Source organism: Cyprinus carpio, chromosome B18 (assembly GCF_018340385.1).
Source record: "Cyprinus carpio isolate SPL01 chromosome B18, ASM1834038v1, whole genome shotgun sequence".
NCBI classification, from domain to species: domain Eukaryota; kingdom Metazoa; phylum Chordata; class Actinopteri; order Cypriniformes; family Cyprinidae; genus Cyprinus; species Cyprinus carpio.
Window position 1 is genome coordinate 12,542,548 of NC_056614.1, and position 25,126 is coordinate 12,567,673.

The window sequence follows — 25,126 nt, forward strand, 5'->3', positions numbered from 1 at the left end:
ATTTGTCAGCAAGGGTGCAAGGGTGCAATGAGGAAGAGGAAATGCTATTGATCCATGCTGACCATACACTCCACCAAACAGCTGTCGTCCTGACAGCACAAGACAAATGAAGCATCAGATTCACCGTGTTGACTGACCTATTCCCATCAACATCACCACCGCCACATGAAAGACTCCAGCAGAGCAGGCAGGGGAGGGGGAGAAAGCACACCTCATGAAACCAGGCCGCATAAGCCTAGAGGATTTTTATTGATTACTAATGTCCACCCCCTGCACTTAGCTTTATCCCAGTTGGGGTCTCCTGAGGTCCATCGTATTAATGTTAAAATCCAGGACAGAACACAATGTTTTTTTTTCCTGCTTCTTTCTCTATATAGTGAACAGAAATCTTAATTTCACAAAAACAGCATCTAGAAGTGGGTCACAGGCGTAAAAACAACACGAAGAGCTTACTGCCATGGATTTAAAAATTCTGGCTGGATTTTCTATAGAATGAACATGAATAATGGCACAATACAGCACTGTTCGCTTAAAGTCTGCATCAAATCCAAAATGACCCTGTTTACGCACCTAATTTTTGATTTTGTACATTATTGGGAATTGACTGGATTGTGAAAAGTGAGTGTTCCATATGAGAATGGTGCTAAATTTAAATTTGATGCCTAAATATCTATTGCCTATTGATTTGTATTATTATATTCAACACCCTGTGAAGCCAAAGTGACGTCATTGAAAATGGAAAGTCAATGAAGAGTGAGTTTTTGGTTTTGTTTTAATTTGATTTAATTTAATTCAGATTCATTATGGTATCTTTCTGTTGTAGTCAATTTTGCTCTGCAGTGTTCCAGACAGATTTAGACTGATCTTTTTGAACTAGTCATTAAAAGAAATGAATCATAAGATTCATTAAAGGAATTGGGCTGCATCGGTCAGGCTGTATGTTGTTAATTAAAGAGATACCGCACCCGAAAATTAAAATTTTGTCATTAATCACTTACCCCCATGTCGTTCCAAACCCGTAAAAGCTTTGTTCATCTTCGGAACACAATTTATGATATTTTGAATGGAAAACCGGAGATGGAAACCGGACTGTCCTACAGACTGCCAAGTAAAATACACTGGCTCCAGACAGCCTAACCACCCTGAAAAAAAAAAAAAAAACATCCAGGAGGGGACTAGAACAGAGGTGGAACAGGGGGAGGGATGGAGGGCAAGGCCCATGCAGGGAACAGGGTCAGAATCGCAGAACAGAAAAGTGAAAGGTCACACAGCATTTGACCACTGAATTTACAAAAATCATATAAATTTCATTAAAACTGTTTTCTCAAAATTTCAACATTGCATCAACTATGAACACTTCATATTGTTAATAACAACAAATTGAGTATTTTTTTCTCTTTGTATTTTTATATTAGTATGGTACAAGATTGTTATATTTAAATAAACCAATGTGACAAACAAGCTCAAAATTATTTAAAAGTAATCAGAAAATAGTCTGATTATATTAACTAAAATGTGTAATGTAATGGATTATATTTCTAACAACAATTTTTTTCATGTAATTTGGAATCAGTAATGGACAACAATTTGTAAGTAATCTACTCGGCATTGACTATAAATGTCGTTACTATGATTTTAATGAACATTGCTGAATAAAAGTATCAAAAAAAAAAAAAAAAAAATGTTAATGACCCCAAACTTGTAATGGTGAATAATTCACAATAGGAACAGAACTGGTCATTAAGAAACTAAATATGGTCAGATTTGCTTTGATGTTGAAATTTTAACTTCTCCCCTCCAACCAACTTGTAATACTCTTACAAGTAAGAGTACTTTTCCACTTTTCACAAACCTTATAATTCCTGATAATTGAAATAAAGGATATAGCCTGTGTTTCATCTCATTGAATACCATGTATTACTTATAACTACGCCACAATGTGGAAGTATATGGTTTCATGTTGACTTTAAACTGTGTTTTTCTTTTTGTATTAGTTATGTTTTCTCTCTATAGGACTGTCACACTCGACAATATCTCTCAGTGACAGTCCACTCTGTGGCCATGTTTTGACCAGGAACAATGCTTGACAAGACAACCTCATGCAAATATGGCAACTGTTCTAAAGCAGCCTCTGGAAAAAAGAGCAAGAAAGGTAGTGCAAGAGAGAAAGAGAGAGAGGACACTTGTGTCATACTGATGTTTTTCCAGTTGCAGAGATACACTGTACACACAAACACACCACCAAACACCACCAGGCTCTAGGACCCTGCGGTACACTGATGCTCTACTGAGAAGAGAGGGGGAAAGTGGGGGGTGGAGTGGAGCGCAAAATGACAGTGGAGGAGGGAAAGAGAGATGTGGAGACAGAAGAGGAGAGGAAGATGCAAGGATCCGCTTCGCTGCTGTATTTTGAAAGTCTTGCCAAGGGGACTTAGAAGAGCATTGGTGGTATAAATACCCAGCATAAACAGGATTAAAAGAGCAACTACTGACTCCATCAGAGAAGTGTGAAGTGAGAGAGACAAGCATAGAGAGAGAATAAAGTGTAAGCATCAGGAGCACTGTGTACTGCAGTGTGTCTCTACACGCTCGCTTTACTACAACGCTCAACTTGGGAGACAAGAAGCGTCACTTCTCTGAACTCTTTTACTGGAACGCCATCCCATCTCTCTCTCTCTCCATCAGACACGCTCGTACACACAAATGGAGAATATGTCTTGGTGCTGAAGTATTGCTGAAGTTCAAACTGGGCCACTGGATACATCTATTTTGGTCCACTCAGTGGCACCAGTCCCACTGGACACGCACCCACACACGGACAACATCGCAGACTTCAGGATCCATGGAAGAGGTAAGTTTTCTATTTATCTTTTGAGAGAAAAACAGATTTTAATGTCTTTATCTTTAAATAATAGTAATATGTTTTAAAAATAGATGAATGTTGAAATGTTAAAAATAAATTAGAATAGAATAAAATAGAATATGTATTAATTACATAACATAAATAATATTTAAAACATTATATATATAATTATAATATATATTTTAAAAATGTACATATTACATATTTTCAAATTATGAATATGCCCAATTTTTAATGAACATACATAGATATTTACTACATATTTTCAAATTATAAATATGCCCATTTTTTAATGAACACATAGATATTTACTTGGTGAGACTGTACCAGTATTATCCAGTGTATTCATAACATACAGTTTCTTTATGGGTGGTCTGGGTGTAAATACTATCTTTATCTGCATTCCCCTTCGGATGTATAATATTTCATGTCACATCCTGGATAAGCAGATGTGTGGGACATTTTTCAATTTTGCTGTGCTGTTATTCGGACCTCTGACCTGTTTAAGATTTCAAACAATCCTTTTGATTTCCATACACAGCTGGACGCCAAAATCTTTTGTGCCTCTTGCATGGTATGTAATGATATTTCTGGCAATCATAACACACACAAGCTTTGCTATTATTATTTTGTCACCGACTTGATTGACACAAGGCCGTTGTGGCTCAGCAGGACATAGGCTGGTTTGGTCAAGGACACACTTTCTGCTATTGTTTAGAAGAACATGCTGCAGTTCCCATTAGAGAGAGACATTTCTATTGTTATTCACTGTATCTGCAATCCACTGTTGCCTCTGTAGTGACTCATGTAGTAGATGCTCCCAAGAGATTGCAGGAATAAATTAATTCCCATGTTTAGAATGCATTGAGACAGTTACTCAAAACATATTTCACTTTTATTAAAAAGCAGGAAAAAGCGACACCCTCTATTCAATTTGCTCCTCACCCCATACACAAACTATTAAATTCGGTCTACAAATCATACTTCCAGATTACAATAAAAAGGAGATTATTTCATGACATACAGTCTTGTGCGTTATTATCCTAAAAGTCTCTGTGCACGTCCTCTGATTGACGAATCTCACTACTAATCTGAACTGTCCTGTACAGACACACACACACTACAGCTCCTGCTGTTTATCAGCACTGTGCTGTCATATGCAGTGTGTTGCCATATTCCCCTGCCTGCCGCATGCTGGTGAGATAACCTTTTACTTAGCTTGAGTGATAAACAATTAGCCGGTGATTATGTGCGACATGTGAGAGGAATTCTCATTTGATTAAATGTGTTCTCAGCAACGCAGAACATCTCACAGACAAGTTGTGTTATTGTGTCTGTTGTACTGGCATTATGAAGTGCAAAGAAGCTGTTTTTAGATTATTTGAAGTGTTAAATATTGCATGTATTGTGAGTCAGTGGGATGGGTGCTCTCTTCATGCATGCGTGTGTTTGTGTGTGTGTGTGTGTTGTGATCTCTGACTCAGATGATGGAGGAGAAGGCCAGTAAGAGGTCAGGCCACTGAGAGCTCTTTCATTCTTTGCTCTAGGTCTGTTTCACACCGCTCGCATAAGCAGCATGCAAGAGAAGCTGTCGTAGGATCGTGTTGTGCTTTCACATTGTGTAACCAACTGCGCCTTGATAACGTAAATCAAGTGATTTCTAGGTTATAACTTTGGTGAAAAATAAATTGTATTTGAAATACATTTATTTCATGGTAAGTATACTACAGATACTTGATTTACATATTTATGTACATAATAAAAACACACTGCAATTGAACTTTTGTGTTTTAAAATAGTATACTCGAAGTCTGAAAATTGGAATTGATTTTGTACTTAATGTGGCTTAATTGTGAGGAAGCAGTGCTGTGTTAAATTGTGTTAGATTGTGTTAAAGTGGAACAATTACAAGTGTACAATCCTCATCAGTAGTGACATTAAACAAATGCATCGTACACAAGTAGTACTCCAAAGAAAGTTGAATTCTTTTTTTTTTTATATCAGTATGTCTTGAGCGATATTTGAACCATACTTAGTATGAAATAAATTTATTTTAAATATATTACTTTTTTACTAGGAATGACATTGACCCTAAACATTTCCTGCTTGTTGTCAAACAATTTCAAAACAGTTACAGGAGGCGCTTGAATTGTTAAACACGGCTGTCATAACATGTTTTCATCAAAATGTGGACCTTTTTGGATTTTCAGAAGTTATGGAACATAAAAGTGTATAACTGGAAATGCGTTAGGACCAGTTATCACATGGGAAGTCATGGCCTAATGGTTAGAGCAATTGACTCCTAACTCTAAGGTTGTGGGTTTGAGTCTTGGGCCGGCAATACCACGACTGAGGTGCCCTCGAGCAAGGCATCGAATCCCCAACTGCTCCCCGGGCGCCGCAGCATAAATGGCTGCCCACTGCTCTGTGTGTGTTCACGAACTCAGAGTTAAACTGTGTCAGAACAAATTCATCTTGATAATGTCAGATAACTGCGTTAGAAAGGTTTTAATAGCTGTCAGCTGTTAAATTTATGCACACAATTACATAATACAAATTAAAATAAAAAATGTAGAATTTAATTTTGTTCAGTATGTGGTGTAAAAAGGTTGCATTAGCAATTAAAGAAAAACACTTAAGCAACACATGGTCAGGTCAAAGTGCATACTTTTTGGTCTCAATTTTTTTTGCTGGTAATCCACTGTATGAAGAATTTTTGGATATGTTATAGTTTACCTTTGCTATCCTCACTTTGAACTATAGTGTCCTGCACTCACTACAAAAATAAAAAAATAAAATAATAAATATATCAAAAATTATATCTGGTGTCTGAATAATTTTTGGTTTGACTGTATAATAGAAAATACCATATATACAGATCAGTGGTAAGGACCGTCGTGTTAGAAAATACAATATTTATCTAGCATACTGCATACTGCATGTGACAAAATAAGCTTAGAATGTAACTCTACATAGCTGCGCTTCTATTACCAGTGTTATGAGGGCAGTGTGAAAGCTGTAACCGGTTAATATCTGACTGAAATAAATGTGTCACTTACGTGAGCAGTGTGAAACCTAAGCTAGATCTGAAATATGTTCCCCTACCACATCTAACTCCAGCATCAGCAAAATAAGCCTGGAGGCTTGTTTGGTTCCTTGATGCACCATCATATGGCTTTTAATTTATTAAATGCCCTCTAGCAGTAGAAAGCTGCTTGTGTAGTACAGTACATACACCTCACCGTGTACTCAACGTGCACATACAGCTGGAAGTGTCATAAAAGCACAATACACCAGCAGCTCTGATTGATCAGATTTCGCTCCCTATGCACAGCACAGCTCTCGTGTCTTGTAGCCGTCTCAGTTAACAAGCACTGGCATGAGATGAAAAGACCCGTCTCACAAAAAATGAAAATGAAATGGAGGTCTGAAACAGTGGCTGTGTCCGGAACGCAACTGTCCAGTGAGATGGTGACTAAACAGACAGTGTTATATTATTATAATCAGTATTATATTAAATATTAGTATTGTAATTTTATTGTTGTACTTAAAAAATACAATTATTATTATTAATCGTTGTTATATTTTTTCTTAATTACTTAATTTTTTATTTTTAATATATTTTACTGTAAAATATAAATGTAGTATTTAATAATAATAATACAAAGAAATATTAAACATCATAAGAAAAATTACTATTTTTTAGTATTCTTTATTTAGTTAATGTAATTTTTTTAATTGCCAACTTGTGCAGTTTTATAAACAAGCACAGCAACGTAGAGCTTTTTTATCGCTTTTTTATATTTTTTAAAGGGGTAGTTCACCCAAAATGACAATTCTGTCATTAATTACTCGTCTCCTCGGCGTCACCCTGGTGCCATTTTGGAGAGTATCCACTGAATGTAAATAACATATGCTGTTATATATGTTCTGTGTCAGCTGTGCCACGCGGATAAGTTTTCTACGTTAGAAAATAGACATTATGTAAAATATAATGTACATAATGTACTTATTTTTTCAACTGCTTCACCGAATGACATTTTTATTAATGTTTATTCAGTCAACCTTTGAATTGCATGCCAGGTTTGCGAGATATCATAGGCAGCAAAGGATCTATGTTGCCTTCAACCAACTTTATGAAGGCATCAGTCAACAGGATGTTATGCAAACACTGCATTCGGACATGCCTTGATGCTTTCAACCTCTGGATACTGCCTGTGTTTGGACACCACTGAAACTAGAGCAACGTGCACAAAGATTTCAGACATGCAACCGGAAATCCAACCCAAACAGAAGACATTCATTCCAATTGGCTCTGATTTCCCTCATGCTTTATTGTCACCAGTATAGATCTGTCAAGCCCTGGTGGCCTTTTCTGCACCCAAGTGGATCAGCAAGAATAATGAGATGTCCCATTATAAACAGATTACGGATAATGAGAAAGAGTCACACACATAGACGCGGAGAGTTCATGGCTCATAGACAAACATATAAAGTCTGAAACACACATCAGTCTGTGGAAGGGAAATGCCCCTACAGCGTCTGTATGTTCACTGTCTGTCTCTCTCTCTCAGGCACAGCTGGTGTGGGCCAAAGTGGGGCCTGAGGGATGAGAGAAATCACCCAGCTAAGATATGTGCAAATGGCTCCTCTGAAACACTGACTGCTCTCGCCAACTCAAGGGAGAAAATGAGCGATAGAGAGTGTCGGGGGAGAGAAGAGGAAATGACAGGGAAAAGAATGGAGGACAGGGCAGAGTGAATGGACTGCAAAAAGCCACTGACAAAAAGTACCGTGGTATTACCAGGGTTTTGGATATGGTACCATGGTAATACAGTGGTTTTTGTACATTAACACGTAAATACATACAGCTGGAAGTGTCATAAAAGCACAATACACCAGCAGCTCTGATTGATCAGATTTTGCTCCCTATGCACAGCACAGCTCTCGTGTCTTGTAGCCGTCTATATATATAATACTGGTTTCATTTTAGACTGACAAATATGCATCTCATTAAGTTTATTAAACTAGTAGAGATTGACATGTATAAAAAGGACACTTTTATTCCCCTCACTATAGCTGTCCACTGAAATGGTGGAAAGAGAACGCTCAAGCATACCCACTTCTTTCCTCTCTTCCAGGCTTACCTAACAGTTCCAGCAACTTCTGTTCCCAGTGAAAATGTTTTTTTCTATGACAGGGGATATTGTGAATGCTCAAAGATCTCAGCTTCTGCTTGAAAAATGTAGGCATGTGTTATAATTTTTTTTTTTTTTTAATTTTTTTTTGCAACTGTAGGTAATCTAAACAAACCCTAGTGTTTATGTTGAAATTACTTGAACAAAACACCATTTTTATTTTTTATTTTTTTTTACTGCTTTTAGAAGTTCTGCCTTAGGCTTCTTAATTCTAAGTTCATGTTAAATTTAACATAATTTTTTCAGTGACAGACAGACCTGTTCAGTTGTTAATATGAATACAGAAGGTTTTTATTAAACCTAGAAATGTGATCTTGTATGTACAACAAAGAAAGACATTGAAATTTGTAAATGTTTTTGAAATAAATCTGTTTACATTTTAGTTTCATTTTTTAAATGTTCAAAATATCATGATACGTAAGGTATTGTAAACCCAGTATCGAGATACATACCGTATCGTGACCTGAGCATATCGTTACAACCCTATGTATAATACAGTTAAACATAAAAAAGTTTTTCTTACATTTACATGTATTCATCCACTTTTATCCAAAGAGATTTAGTGCCGTTTACACAAAACACACTTTTGCATTTAAAAACACGAGATAAAGGACAGTTGAATGGAAAAATACAGCACGACCTCAAATGACCTCGACGTCTGTCTAGCATGTTTACATAGAAAAACGACAGAAAAGCAGGTGTAATGCAAAACACGTTCTGTTAACAGCCTCTTGTATCTTACATCTGCAGTATATACCATGGTATAGACATAGTACTGTTTTGTAACCCTGGTTACAGCGAGAACAGTGAGATTGAGAGAGAGAAAGAAGGTAGGAACAATTGGACTTGAAAGATGACTGATAAATGAGCTCATTTCCCAAACACACGCACAGAATGCTGGGATGTAAAAGCACCCCTCCATCAGCAATGCTGAATTCCTTTTTCCATTATAATGTAATTTAGGGAGGAATTATGTATCTTTCCATCCTGAGTATAATATGGCACTGTTGGGCTCAAGGAATTATTGTGCTGGAATTATCAAGGCTCTCTTATATAAGCAGAGACGTACAGCAATCTTCAGAACTACATGACATATGTTTTCATATAGATGCAATCCTGTAGACTTAGAGTTAATTTCTGCATTAATTAGCAAAAAGCAGCTGTACTCTATCATGCTTTATTTCAGTCATGCAGGGTATAGTGAAGGGTGAGTGGGTCTGTGTTCTTGCTATCTCTCTTGTGCTATCAGTGCAATATCTGTTCATTGGCACTTACAGTAGCTGCTTCCTCCTGCTGCCGTTGGCCTGTGTCCTCTTCTGTTTCCCAGTCTGAAAGATTAAGACACAGAAATGAATAAAATATTAACAAATATGTTTTCCCCTTAACAGTTTTTTTTTTTAAATCACAGATTTCAGATATTGATTCATGCATACAAAAGCTATCAAATGGTATATGATTAATAAACTTCAGTTAATCGTCCATTTTAAAAAATGAAAACACTGTTTATACATTGTTTTGTTTGACCTACAAACAGCAATATTGGCTCAACCAATGGCATGAGTTAGGGGTTAAACTTTCTTTGACCAATGGCAGAGTGGGGCGTGTTCAAAAAACTGTTTAGAAACATTAATTCATTCATTAGCTTGTTTGTTTGTTTACTTAACGTATGCTATTTATTGGTGATGCTAGAAATGAAGAAATTACTTAAAAATGGTACAATAAAACCTATTTTCCTGTAAAGAACCCAGTGTTAATAATACCAAATGTATATCCACGGTGGACAAACGTTATTATCTTGTTTTTTTTTTTGTTTTTTTTTGGCTTTGAAAGCACATTTATAAAGGGACCCTGAGTTTGTCGGTTAAGCTGAAATAATGCTGAACAGGTTAAAGGAATCAAATAAAAGACGGAGGTCAATAATAAATAGTGCAAAAAGAAGATAAAGTAGCCAAAGTTGTAGAAAGAAACAGAGCAAAAGAGAGAGAAGCGGTTCTCTGTAAAAGTGCTGGTGCTGATTTGCTGTGCTGTCCTTGTAGAGCTCCGTCCAACTGACCGGGTGTTTTATGTGTGAGGCAGAAATCAGAAAGGGAGGCAGGCTTATAATGCAGCTGACAGCAGTCCTTTTATGGTGACTGGATGGGGTTGGGGGTTAGCAATAAAGCTGAGTGCATCTCCTCTGGAAGCAAGCCATTGTGGCTTAAAGGGATAGTTCACCCTGAAATGTAAATAATGCCATCATTTAGTCATCCTCACCTGACTTTTTCCTTATTCTGTGGAACACAAAAGGAGATATTTTGAATAATGTGCTGGTTGCTATTTTTCATAGAATGACAACAAATAGGGACTGGAACTTTCAAGCTTACAAAAGCACCATAAATGCTTAATTAAAGTGGTCCATTTGACTCTTGTGCTATTTTTCTGAAATATACACGTTCACATTATTCACATTGTGAACTGGATCAACTGATTCACTGAACAGATCTGATTTAAAAGAAGGATTTTGATAATGAATTAGACATCTACACTACCAGACAAATATTTTAAATAATTCAGTAAAGCTCCTTTCACACTGCGATTCCGGAAAATACACGGGTAATGTGTCCCGGCATTTGTTCCTGGGTGGTTAGATTTTGCCCCTTTCACACTGCCAGTGATTACCAGGAATATGTGTGTGCGTTCACACACAACCCGTAAAGGTCCCGTGAAGACACGTGATATCAGGGTGTTACGTGTAATGTATGAATCGAAAACGTTAGACACGTTAACTTTCACTTAAGCTGGCGAACGATCTCAGCTTCAGCACGAAAAGTGAGGAACTAACTGACCTCTGCTTCATTACAGTTTGCACATATTTGTTTCGTCGCGAGCGTTGATCTGCCTTCAAAACACCCGCTAAAAAAAGTTGTGCGATAACGTGCGTCATCACTACGACACGGCATTAGTTCTGGCTTTTGTTCACACAGCGCTCGTTCCGGGACTGAACCCGGCAATGTTACTATAGGTCCCCAACCCGGGATCAATCCCGGAATCAATCCCGGGACATGTTTGCGTTCACACAATTTTCCGTATCCAATGTGCAGTGTGAAAGGGGCTTAATTTAACTGAAATAATTTTGAAATCCATTTATGTTTTTGAAAGAAGTTTCTTATGTTTAACAGGGCTGCATTTGAGCAAAAACACAATATAAACAGTTATATTGTGAAATGTTATTACAATTTAAAAGAACCTGTTTTCTATTTCAATATATTATAAAATGAAATTTATTCCTGAGATGACAAAGCTGAATTTTCAGCATCATTTCAGTGTCACATGATCATTCAGAAATCATTCTAATATGCTGATTTGGTGCTTAAGAAACATAATTTTTTATTGTTATTAATGCTGAAAATAAATTTTGAGGGAAGTTCTTATTTAAGGGTTATGGTTTCATTTTTTTGTCATCACAGCAATTTAAATTACATTTAAAATATATTCAAATAGAATATTGCTGTATTGTATATTTCACAATATTACTGTTTTTACTGTATTTTTTTTCTTTTACAATAATCGGTAACATTCAGATACACGTAACATTAGAAGAAAACAAACAGAAGACCAATTTTAAATTCTCCTTTGCACATGAAAAAGAAAGCCATACAAGTGTGGAATGACATGAGTGTGAGTAAATGATGACATAATGCTCATTTTTTTGTGTGAACTACCCCTTTAAGAGCCATAAACAACGTGAATGTGTGTGGGTGTAGGTCTGTCCATCTTTTTTTTTCCTGATGTTTGTAGCCCTCTCCATGCTGCCTGTTCTCCTGGTGGTCCAATGTGTTCAGAGGTGCACTGCAGTAATGTTGATGTCAGGGAGAGCAGGGATCTGCTCCTGAATTATCACCCTGGCGTTCTGTCTGCACGCCCAGAGTGGAGGAGGAGAAAGACAGGAGAGCACAGCAAAGCAATATGAAGCAGAGTAATGCAGGCTTCAGCACTCGCTGCCACTATCCAGACCACCATTATGTTGGCAGATCTGCACTCAACCGGAACAGTCCCATACGGTGCTCCATATATCTTCATGATGCTCTGTGCGGTAATGGATAGTGTATAAAATCAGATGCAATTAGATTTTGCTTCTACTTTATTGATCTAAGTGCACCACTATAGAGTCAATTTCTTTCTTTATCATGCCACTCTATGTGCTGCTGAAATCAGATTTCCTTTTTTACTTTTATATTTGAGGTAAAGCAGCTGGGTATGGCTATAAAACAGTAGGCATAGATTATTTTTGATTGAAAACAATTTGAAATATTCCTTTGCCAGTTAAAATACAAATACAAAACAGAAAACAGTCAAAACCTTTAACCAGAACTGACTCATCTGTTTTGCCTTCCACAAAATCTCATAATGATCTAATGAGTGGGCAACTGTATGAATCACTTCATCATCTCTTTTTGTCAGCTTTATTTTCAAAACTGCATTCATGCTGTAAGCATAAGATCTGACAAAAGCACTAACAAAGACCGCCATTCATTGCAGTATGAAGGAATATATGTCAAATGTTTACCCTAGTGAAAAATAAATATATATTTGAAATACATTTATTTCATGCTAAGTATACTACAAATACATTTAAATATTTATGTAATGAATAAAAATACGCTGCAATTGTACTTTTGGTTTGCAAAATCTGGTATACTTAAAGCTGCAGTCCGTAACTTTTTTTTTTTTTTTTTTTTTTTTTTGGCTAAAAATGATCCGAAATCAATATTTGAGAAAAGTACATAACCAGCCAGTGTTCAAGTGTAAAAGTTTGTAAAGTGTAAAGTTTGCTAAAATGGATCTCCAATGCCTAGGGGCGCCAAAATGAGTAAAGTTTTTTTTTTTTTTTAACCAATACTACTTCAGTACTATGAATTTAAAATATTACAATAAAAGTGTACTGTATGCTATAGAGAAGTGTTCAAATGAATACAGTTTTGTGCAGGAATACCAGATTTAATGTATTGATTTAAAATTTTGCCAGAGCTGGCCCTGACTAAAACTCTTGCTTTATAGATGTGACCACCATTCACCACTTTACTGCATATTTATATTATACTCACTCACACACTCTGCAGAGGGCAAATGATTGCCTTGAGGAAATTGTTAAAATCTAAATTTAAATTAAAACGTTTTTTTTTTCTCCTCTAATGTTTCCCATATCGTTAATATTAACTATGCTGAATCATTTTATCAAAGTTTTCATTAACACTTAGTAGAATCAGTTTAATAAAGGATGCGACATGCATCCTAAACTAAATCCATTTACATAATAAATTAGAAAATAATCAGCTGTGCCTCAGGTAATCTCTAGCAGCTACATAATGCGATTGACAGAGATGATTTCAGGTGTGCCAGACTGGTGCGGACAGGCATGTAGAGGACTGATTGAAAACAGCACAAGGTTAGCAATGAGAGACAGACGCTGACCTGCACCAGATGCCTATTGTTCTGAGACTGTCATCCTGGTTTTTCAGGGGCTGACTGACTGACAGAGGGGCCCCTGGGAAATGTGACAGCAGATTCTGATCAGACCAAATTGTTCTCTTTAGCACCCACTGACTGAGACTCTTCAGCCAATAATGATTGATCAAATAAAGGCTTACATCAAGTGTAATGTCATAGAATTGGAGACTCTAGACTGTCAAATTGCACTTTTTTTCAACCCTTAAAGGTCACTGCAGTAAGAGGACTCTACTCATAAGGTCATTCTAAGCTCAAGTGAGTAACTAAAGTGCTTCAAAAAGGCCCCTTTCACAAGGCTGTTAGTGAAATGTAAAGGCGATAGTCATTTTAAGGAAGTAATTGTGCCTTTTATGATCATCTGATTCATTTTGAACCCTGGACTCATTTATATGGCTTTTCTAAACCCTCAATTGTTTCCATACACCAAATGATTATTAGTAAAATTCCTTCTTACATATTTACAATCTTAACCCTATAAAAACCTACTGATCATATTTGATACTCAAATTTCTAAGGCTTCTATCTATTACCTGATTTTGATAAAAGAACAATCATGTTACTAAGACATATTATTGGGAGGTTTAGAATGTCTACTGATATTTATATGCATTTTAACTATAGGTGTTTTTTTCCTCCATTAGTATAAGCTCCATATTTTGTTATGTCATTATATAGATATCAATTTATTTTTAAAGCTATAAAATTTAATTACACTGTTTCGTTGTCAAGTTAACATTCTGATTGAAAAAAAAGGTGTTAATAAGTGGCAGGTTTACATTTTAATATAATGATTGTATTTATGTGATTTGTAGGTTTGGTATCTGGATATGACAAGACCAGAAACATTTTATGGTTTTAACATATTAGGCATACAAAAAAGTAAATGTATGCATATTTTAAAATATTATTTGCAAATAGTTTAGAACGATTACTCCCCTATTTGAATTAAAGCTTATATTTCCTTCACCACCCATTCCTTTAATAATGCTCCACAAAAAGCCCAGAATTGTCACACTGTAAATCTGTTCGACATGCCGTGATAGTTACAGTAAATACAAGATGTATGTACATGACAAGATAGACATAACAATATACAGTGCATTCAAGAGTAATTGGTGTATTAAACCGGAGGCCATTGTGGAGAAGAAAAGCGGTCACCAGTTGATGAATAATCAAGATGGCTCACATCCTGATGACAAATGAGTCTGACTGACAGAATAAACAAGCTGAAGGGCATATCATAGAGGGAGGACGTCACCACATCATAAGCTCCATTTCACAATGACTATCTTATATAACTAGGCATTCGTCCAGGTGTTTACATTGGAAATATTTTATGAATACACCGCCTGGAGCTGCAGAACTCTGCTGGACCTCAATTTCTCTCCGGCGATAGATTCAGATGCCGCTACCAAGGCTGTTTGGGTGTTTTTAGGTGAGGGCCACAGGGATTTGTATGCAGAGCGAGTAAGTGGACTAGTTGATGTGAAATGCATCCAGAGGGTCTGCTCTTGAACCGTCATGCCCTTCTAACATTTTTAAAGAGAACTTGGGCTGCTTGACCATATTTCCAAACCAATGAGCCTTCTGCCCTTTCACTGATGCTCTTTGCCTTTGAGACAGACGTGCTCCTAGAATAGACTGCTTAGAAGTGTTCAGAGGCAGATGTTGAGTTCATTAGTGTCCGTTCCTTGGCACATACCATCCTGCCACTCAAGCATTATAGCAGATCGGCCTTTTAAAATAGAGACACTTGGGGATCACTTATCAAGAGCCGCTCTGTGTGCACTGAAGCTAAACGCTCTTTCTGACTTTGTTCTCTTCTTTTGGCAGCACAGTCCAAGTACCACCATGAGAGGTGAGGGGTGCCGGACACGACTCTGAGAGATGGCTGGGAGAGCGTGGTGCATTAAAAATACAGGTCCCCACAAGAGATTTCTGGTCTCAGCTAGTGCTATAAATCAATAGCCGTGCACTCTTCATCAAGACATTTCTACCCGGCTACAAACGGAATGGCTTTCTTGAGCACTTGCTGACCAGAAGCCACACTCCAGAGGATACTATTTTTGTGGACGTCTGAAGTCTATTTCGCACTGCGGCTCTGAAAAAACACTGGATGATTAAACAATGTATTTATATATATATGCATAGCTGATAAAGCTGATAAGTCTTTAAACCACCTGTCAATGTTCTTTTTTTTATGCTTACGCTGACACTTCCTTCAAAGCTTTTGCCACTTCAGAGAATATTCCTATCAGCTTTGGACTGTCTAAATCGCAGCTATTTTTACTCCACTACATATTTAGATAAAAGTCTCCCATCACAGAATTTTGTTCAAAACATTTTGTCTGAATGAGTGACAGCAGAAGGGAGGTTCACTCTTAAAATCTTAACAATTTTACAACCTGTCTACAGTCTGTTGCTAATCATGGTTTTCCGTCATCAGAAGTGACTTCCATCTTTTTTCATGCAAAATGAAACACATTAGCATATTTATGGGCTGAGATATATCCAAACGTGTACAACGTGCTACATGGATCTTGCATTCAGTCATCAAGCGAAGGAACAAATAGCTTCTGAGATGTGAAGAAAATGGAACATTCAAGAGCTCTGTGCATTTAAACACATGGACTAAAATCACAGGGTTAACTTGGGAGGAGATGGAGGAGCACATGAGTTAGTTTCCTTGCTAAGGTTAATGCTTGTATCTGTGTGAAATCAACCTTAAAACTATTTAAATTGTTGTTACTGCCATCATATAAATGACATATTCATGAAAGTAAAATTGTTGGCCATATCAGCCGGAAAGCATTAGTTGGTGTCAGATCCAGATCCTGGAAAATGGAGAATCTAGATGAGCTAGAACATCCATTGTTGGGTGACAGCAGCCCCAAAAACTCAAGTGGAACAGGCAATAGTGGTAGTGGACTGTTCAAAAGCATGTTGATGAGAAATGAGGAGGACAAAAGACTGCTCCCTCTGGACTGGAGGAATTATTGCAGGTCTACAGACAGTCAACAGCAGCAGCTACTGGATCCATGTTCATTGTCTAGCACTCTAGAGACACTTTATCCTCCCACTACCATTTGGGCTGCTGCTGACTCCTTGGGCATCCACAGTAAGGAGTATTTGGAAACCACTTTTGTGGACATTGGCCCCGGTTCACCATTGGAAAGGAAGTTACTGGCAGAGACAAGAGATGTCCATAGTGTATCCTACAGCATAGAAGATGGGGATGACCTTTTGCCAGACTTTGAGGTAAGAGTTTTCCTCCAGAATTCAATACATGAGTGTTTCTTCAAGTACAGGCAATTTTGACCCAGTGTTAAAACACATATAAATAAATACTGAAATGGTTTATGCTCATTTTACTCTGTTTATCGGTTTTATCATGGCTTCAAAAAATTGATCTATCTATCTATCTATCTATCTATCTATCTATCTATCTATCTATCTATCTATCAGCAGACGTATATATATATATATATATGTTTCAGATGACCACACACACACACACACACACACACACACACACACATTTTATATTCAAAAGCTTGATTTTAGCAAGGACACATTAAATTTATCAAAAATGAAAGTAAAGATGTTTATATTGATACAAAAAGATTTTATATTTCAAATTAATGATGTTTTTTTTCATCAAAGAATGACGTTTCCACAAAAATATACAAGTATAACATAAATTAAAAAACAAGTGTTCAGTTAATATTACATGTTATTAATATTATTAATAGTTCTAAAGGATCACGTGTCAATAAATAGTGGAGAAATTGCTGTTGAAAATTCAGCTTTGACATCAGATGAATAAATTACATTTAAAAAATTAAATTATTTATATTTAAATTGTAAAATTTCACAATAGTACTGTTTTTACTCTATTTTAATGAAATAAATGCTGCATTGGTGTGCATGAGACTTTTTGGATTTATTTAATTATTTTTTAATCCTACTGACCACAAACTTTTGAACACTAGTGTATCTACAGTACAAATACACTTTCAGCCTGTTGTTTTCATCTTGATTTGGCCTTGCCAAAATTCCAGCAGTGGTGGCAATGGTTGCTTGTTTGATTGTCTTGTTTCCCTTCATTCCTTTGTTGTTGTTGCATTTGAACTCTGAATAGAAGAGGGAACCGAGTTTGTGCCAAGTCACTCTCTGTTTACTGGCATCGCAGTTGTTCATTCACAGTCCAAATCATCATAGCTTCCTGCATTGGCAAAATAGAAACTCACCCAGCCGTTAAGCCCTGCATTTCCTATAATGCTCTGGATATTGCAGCACAAATTCAAATGCAGTACAGTCAGTGATAGGTGAATGAGCTTTTAAATTGAAAAATCAAAAGGCATGAATAGCAGGGGGGATGTTGAGCGCGGACACTGGCCTTCAAACCCAGCATGATTATTGAAAGCTCTGTGTCCATTGGCGTGTGAGTAATAATGCCACTATGCTGATGAGCTCCATGCCAACTTCTATTTCATACATCAGCAAACAAGATCTAGGCCAAAAAAGCAATGATTCAGATAACAGATTCGACTTACCCTCTAATAATTTTGAGCGATGGCTTAAAAAAGTAATTTCTTTACCTGCATGTGAGTGTGACAGCCAAGAACACATCAAAGTATCAGACCATTTATGTCCGTCAAAAAATCTGACACGATTTACTTTGCGCCACCACATGCAGCTCAAACAAAACATAGCCTACTCAAATACTTAGCATTCTGCATCAGGGCACAAAAGCATTCCTCTGAAAAGCGGCTTGTCACATAGCACAAACACTCAGTCCCTTTAAAAGAGCACTTGAGGTTCTCTCTGTCAGCACTGATTACACATGCTGTCATGCCATCAGTGCTTTTCATCAGGAGGTCAAGTGTAAAACTGCTGCCATTGAAATATTTAAAAACCTGTTCTGAGCAGAGGCAGTGCTAACAAAGAGAAGAGACGACTGTGAGTTCGGCAAGACCGGAGCGAGTGACTCCAGTGTTTTATCAGGACCTGCTCTACTATGACAGAGCATTAATAAAGTATTATTTAATATTTAAATACCAGAACGTGCATAAAAGTGATGTGGTGCATGGTAACATGATTGCAAGGCTACTCTTTTAAATATTTATAGCCTTTATATCATTTTCAGATGGTTTACGTATAATTTAAAATCCCCCCGTGAGATCTCAAACTTTCATTTGTGACCGTAAAGTAGATTTGACAGGAGCCTGAGCACTGTTAAAGATAGCTACTGTGGCTTGTCAAGTTCCAAAAAGTGCTGGGTAGTACTGATTACATAATCGGATTCTAGAAAATTAAGTACTTGTAATGACATTAAATTTGATAATACTCATAATCAGATTAGTTTCTTTTTAATGAAAATGGTGGTAAATTGTTCATAATTTATTGATTCTCCATATACTATTTTTCTATATTTAAAATTTGTTAAGAACACTTCAGAAATTGTACATGACATAGGCACCGATTTATGTTTCTGCTGGTGGGTGCTTATTCGCACGTACACAGGACAAAGTTTGAGGGCGGGAGATTCGTGCTGGCATCCTCTTGTATTACAGTAATTACATTGTTCCTGTAATTACATTGTTCCTGTGACTGTTTGGTAGAGTATTGCGTTAACAGCGCAAAAGGTTGTGGGTTCGATTCCCAGGGAACAGATGTTAGGTAAAAAATGTTAGCTTGAATGCACTGTAAGTTGCTTTGGATAAAAGTGTCTGCTAAATGTAAAAAGTAATGCACTTGACATTTGCCATTAAAATAACGCCAAAAACTGCCTCAAATGAATTATGAGAACAAAGTCGTTCTTATTGGTTAAAATGAACAGAAACTCTTGTGTTTTTAAATTGGATGCTCGATCATTTCGGCACTATGGACAGGACAATTTAATTAGCATAATACCAAAGTCCCTTCAAGGCAAATCATTTCACTCGGTGGCCATCTTTGAAATGCCTCTCATGCAAGTGCAGCTCCTATCTCTTTGAATGGGGAAACATCAAATTCTCCAAAACTTTGATAAAGTGGCCATATTGAGCATTGCATTTTTTCCCATTCAAAACTATGCTGTCAGGATTATGGACCTGTCTTGCCCCTGTTTCTGTTTCAGTGTTCCCTTATTTGGTCAAGTTCCTGTTCTCGTTCTCTCATTATTAGTTGATTCCCCGCACCTGTCTGTCCCTCGTTAAGTTTAGTATAAATGTGCAGTCTGCCTCGTGTTTCCTTGTTGGATCTTGAATGTCTTCATTGTGCTCTGTCTCCCTGTTGGATTATTTAAGACTCTCATTTTGTTAAATCTCCACATCTCCTCGTTCCTCCCATAAGCAAAGCGTGACATATATAGAATGACACTTCTTGGGTATTCTATAGTCTTTGATAATACACATAACACTAGTTTTAGTTTTGTGAATTAGTTTCGTACTCTGCTTCAAAATGTACACAAAATACACTTACTTTTTTGATAACATTTGAGACTGTTTATGTATTTCGTAACTATAACTGACATATCCTGTGACCTTCATTAAATATTCATTCTGGAAGACCTGACAAAAAATATTTCAAACCTAGTTCTTGGTGTTTATGAATGCTTGTTCATGTAATGTAGTGTTTAATTTATCCTCTTTGTATTTTATATCAAAACAGTGCAATATTTTCTATTCATGTCTATGTAATAAACACATTACAGATTATTAGTCAAAATAGATTAAAAATTACTGACTACAATTTTCGTCATTTAATTAGGAATCAGTGACAATTACAAATAGTAAGTAATCTAGTTAAATTGATTACTAGTTAACTGTTAAATAAGTTATTTTTTTAAAAAACTACAGGTCACTAAGAGCTAACAAAATTCAAACTAAGGATGCAATATTCAGGCACAAAACCTTGAAACTGGGGTTAAAATGAATCAGTGAATCATTTGACCAGTGATTCGATTATTTACTGAAAGGCATCAGACTTAATGCTACATTATAAAACTTTGAATCTTTTGTTCAGATATTCGATTGAATTAATGCTACAGACTGGCTGCAATGCAATAAAATGTGCAGACTTAATGCTACAGACTTGATGGAAAAATACAGCAATATAGCATTTTGTTATGCCACACTGCTCCGTGTTGAAAAAAAGTAGCTCATAGTTAAGGTACTGTAGTTGTCATGCTTTTTACTACTGAACCTGACTGGGTTATTTAGGAAAAGGTTAATGAAAGAATATCATATCAGAGTCCAATGAAAAGCTTAGACACTTGTCAGTGACCTAAACAACAATACAATAGCTAACCGTTCCTTTTTCCTTATACTTCTTACTCCATGAATCCGTTTTGTGTATAGAAGTCAACGAAATACAAAGTACATGACACACATATGGAGGATGTGAACACTAGTTGTAGAGAGAGTAAAATGAGCAGAGTTGTCACACACAGTCCTAGAGAAAGAGACAGATTGAAAACACAGCTCTTTTTTTAAACATGAGTCAGAATTTGCCTGTAGGCAGCACAACTATAGTGCACATTTGGCATAACCTCATTCAGTCACATTATCTTACAGGAACCAGAAAACCCTGCAACAGATACATTTATACAGCACAGCAAAAGTAAATGCAAGTCATCACCTTTGTTGAATAAAACCTATATACATTTGAAGTTCACTTGTTACAAAAGCTATTTATATACAGTAACCTACAATTTTAGACAAGTCATACCTCTGAAATGCTATTTCACAGGATCCTGTACAACATACAATAAATAATAAATTAATAAAGGTTTTATCCCATTACAAATGTAATTTCTGACCAGTAAATCATTTCCATTGACATTATGTAACCTCTCTGTTGCTGATGACTGTGAAATTTCCCGCAGGACTCCTCCAGTGATGACTTCAGTGATACAGACAGTGAAAGCAACTTTCCCATCATGATCCCCCAAGATTACCTGGGCCTGGCTTTCTTCTCCATGCTCTGTTGTTTCTGGCCTCTGGGCATTGCTGCGTTCTATCTTTCCCAAAAGGTAAGGGAAAATTTTCATTTTTCATTCTCTTGGGCTCTCTCTCTTTTTGTCTTTTTATTAAGTTTCTTATAACCAATCACTGGTATGCCTAGCATTGATGTAGCTATTAGCCTACACACTTTCATAAGGCTTCTATGAGACTCTTCAGAACAAATGAACAGTGAGAATAACATGTTTCAAGTGTTTTCAAAACTTGAAAATGATACAGGAGACTGTTTTGCAAACATATTCTGCCAATTCACTGAAAAGAAAGAACTGACTGAAAAGAATGATTAATTCACAAATTGTTGGCATCGCTGGTTCAGTTGTCAGAAATACAGGACACATGCATAATAGCTGCTGAAATATTTGTATGGAAAATGCACAGTGCGTACAGCTGTACAGCTATAGGCACCCCTGCCAATCACGGTCATATTATTTTAGTTGTTTAAACAATGTTTGAATTTTTAGTTAGAGTCATATGCGACACTCAAATACTTGTGCTGATCTCTCAAAAGTCTCCTCCAATCTGACAGTGCCATTATCATTATCCTTTACTCATAACCTTGCATCGATTGTGAGCATAAAGAATTCTGATGTCATTCATGTCCTTCAGTGAAATATTATGAAACTATCAGATGATACATTGGAGACATAGATTGGAATGCCAACTAATGGAGAAGACAAGAAAAAGGACACAACCCATAAATCATACATTATATAGAAGACTGTAGCAGTGCTCCATACTGCCCAATTATAACATCACATCTAGTCTGTTTAAATACATTTTGACAATAAAGAATATCAACCAAATTTAGATTGTTTGTAACACATTACTGATGTATGTAAACAGATTACTTTTTTTCTATCTAGTAAATTAACACATTACTTTTAAATTTACAACGAAATACCTGAGTTATAAATCTGCAAAAGTAACGTAATGCATTACTTTTCAGTCACAAGGCATTGTATTGTTGTATTATTAAGCTTTGTCTCCTCCTCAGACGAACCCTTTCTTGATCACCTGATGTATATCAAATACAAAACTGAAAACAAAAGCTTCTTTTCAATCTGGAAAGCTGTAATCTGATTGGCCACCTTTACATAAGATGTTTTTTTTTATGTGTTTGGGATTATTTAACAACCTAAAGTGACTTTTATTATTCTATTCAAGACTGTTTTTAGTGGAGGAGGCATTGCAGATGTTCAGCCCACATAGCTGACAAGACTGATCAATGGATTTCATTCAGACTTTAATTAGTGTCATAATGAGAGGCCTGTGGTGATTGATTTCCAATAGAGCATGAGGTGTTGTCTAAAATGAGGCGATCAAAGTTTAAAGGAGGAGAGAAACTAATAAAAGAGAGGATAGTGTAACGACTGAAAATACGCAGGCCTTTGCGCGAAAGCTTATCGCTCCGGTCATACGGTAAACAACCTTGAGAGAGCGGAGGGATGTCCATCATTCACTACGATTAATGCTGCTGTTTACCTTCTCTTCTCTCCACTCCAGACGAACAAAGCATCAGCACAAGGAGATTTCCAGGGTGCCAGTGCAGCTTCTCGGCAGGCTCTGTGGCTCTCTGTCCTTTCAATCGTGTTCGGCATCATCACTTACATCTGCGCCATCGCTGCCCTGATCTCCTATCTGTCTGGGAAACCACCTTAAAATCTACTGTATCAGTATCTTCTCTCAATTCTTCCAAAAACGCACCTCCCTGGTTCCCAATTACACAAACCACTGCTCCTTACATACGTACATTCATCAACACCTGTAATAAGTACATTCATTTGGCAGAGACACCACCTTTGTAACATTTTCACAAGTTCACAGCTGTCATATTAGATTAAAAAAAAATAGCAAAACACTACATTTGGAAAGTGGGTAGATTTCAAATGAAATCTTGAAAAAAAATATGACACCTCCTTCAGAAAGAGAGACCTGTGCTCTGTCTTGGCGCTTGTGTCTAAGTTGCCTGGGGAGGGAGTGATTTGAGGCCTAAGGGTTTGTTAGAAGGGAACTAGACAAGGATTGCAAGATCAGGAGATCACAATGGACTTGGCTGTGAAACAGCGGGACGTGCCCTCCGAGACACATCTCGAGCGAACTGGGTCATTTTCTATCTGAGCTCTAAAAAAACATTGATTCACTCTCCAAATTGAAAACACCACAGAAAATTACTTTAGAACTCAGTTAGAAATCGTCAGATAGAAAACATGTATAATTTCAGGCAGATTCTGCAAATATGAGGATGCATAAGTATGCACAGGCAAAAGTTCAATGCGACGAGGGAAGTACACACATATACGCTACAGCTTTCACTGAGTCATCATGCCTTTATGACAAGCTTCTCCTGCAGGACTCTATTCATAGCTTGATAAATGTAGACCCTACATTTTCCACCTACTGTACCAACATAACTGTATGGAGACACTTCATATGATTTAACTGAACCATGCCTGCAAACTCTGGACTGGTAAAAAAAAAAAAGGTGGTGAATCAGGAATCAGACCACCAAACATTATTACAAAAAAGAAAAAAAAAATAAAGAAAAAAATAAGTTTTCTTAACTGCTAAAGTTCAAATATAAGTTTTGATAAAGTCTTATTCAATGCTAAACCTTATTTCAGCCTTTAAACCATTTTTTAAGAAAAAGGATTAATCAAAATTGTTATGTAATTTAAATATAACTGTTCTAAACAAAAACGGCAAACAGGCTGAATGAAAATTCAACTCTCTGACAGTATAGGTGATGCTTATGAAAAGCAGAAATTCAGCGGTTACCCCTGTACACACAAAGCAAATGTGCATTTTAAACACCATTTTATTGACCTTCTACAGAGGAGGAAAAGAAAATGCCATTAAAACTCCGGAAAAAGTCAGATCCCTTTAAACATACATTCAGTGTTGCCCAAAAGCATTGAGTTTGCAGGTATGTAAACATCTTTAAATGACAAGACTGTAATTTATATTCATTCTGAAGTACTGAACATATAATATGTATGATTTGTAAATGTGAAATAAAGGGTATTTGCCTGCCTGAGCAGTTATTAACTTACAGAATCCACTAGAATAAAAGCTAAAACTGAAGTGCTCTAGTCACTACTATAGGAAGTGTCTCTGATATGAAACACAATACATTGCATACTTGCGCCTTCAAAGCCACCTGCATTCATCTACAATTAATGGCGCTACCTTTTTTAAGCAGTATATTTGTTTACAAACTTACTTTGCAAATGTTCTGTTCATTAATTTGACTGGTGAACTTTAACAATCCATACAACAGATATGGAATCAGTATACAAATGCACCCAGGATTCACTGTTTCGGGTCAGTTTTTTGAAAGAAATTAATATTTTTATTCAACAAGGAGATGTTAAATTGATCAAAAGCACCAGTAAAGACATTTCAAGTAAATGTTGTTCTTTCTATATATATATATAGGATGAGAGTCTTTCAAAAACATTAAAACATCTTACCGACCCCAAACATTTGAATGCTACTGTCCATTACAGATAAAGTCTATATTCAGACGTCAAGTGCACAGTACTACAATCAGAAAACCACATGTGATGTAAAGG

At 36.5% G+C, this 25,126-nt stretch overlaps 1 protein-coding gene across 2 annotated transcripts; it reads left to right on the top strand.

Annotated features, from left to right (window-relative positions):
• Window positions 1–2,314: 2,314 nt before the first annotated feature.
• Window positions 2,315–24,585, top strand: tmem91 (transmembrane protein 91). 2 transcript variants are annotated; one of them, XM_019123263.2, is made up of 4 exons: window positions 2,315–2,851; window positions 15,382–16,806; window positions 21,419–21,565; window positions 23,058–24,585. In XM_019123263.2, the coding sequence occupies exons 2-4, from the start codon at window positions 16,390–16,392 to the stop codon at window positions 23,211–23,213; spliced, it is 720 nt and encodes a 239-aa protein (XP_018978808.2). In that variant the 5' UTR covers window positions 2,315–2,851; window positions 15,382–16,389; the 3' UTR covers window positions 23,214–24,585. The 2 variants fall into 2 exon arrangements, with proteins under 2 accessions (XP_018978808.2, XP_042599812.1); XM_042743878.1 differs by having other exon boundaries at window positions 15,387–16,806.
• Window positions 24,586–25,126: the final 541 nt, after the last annotated feature.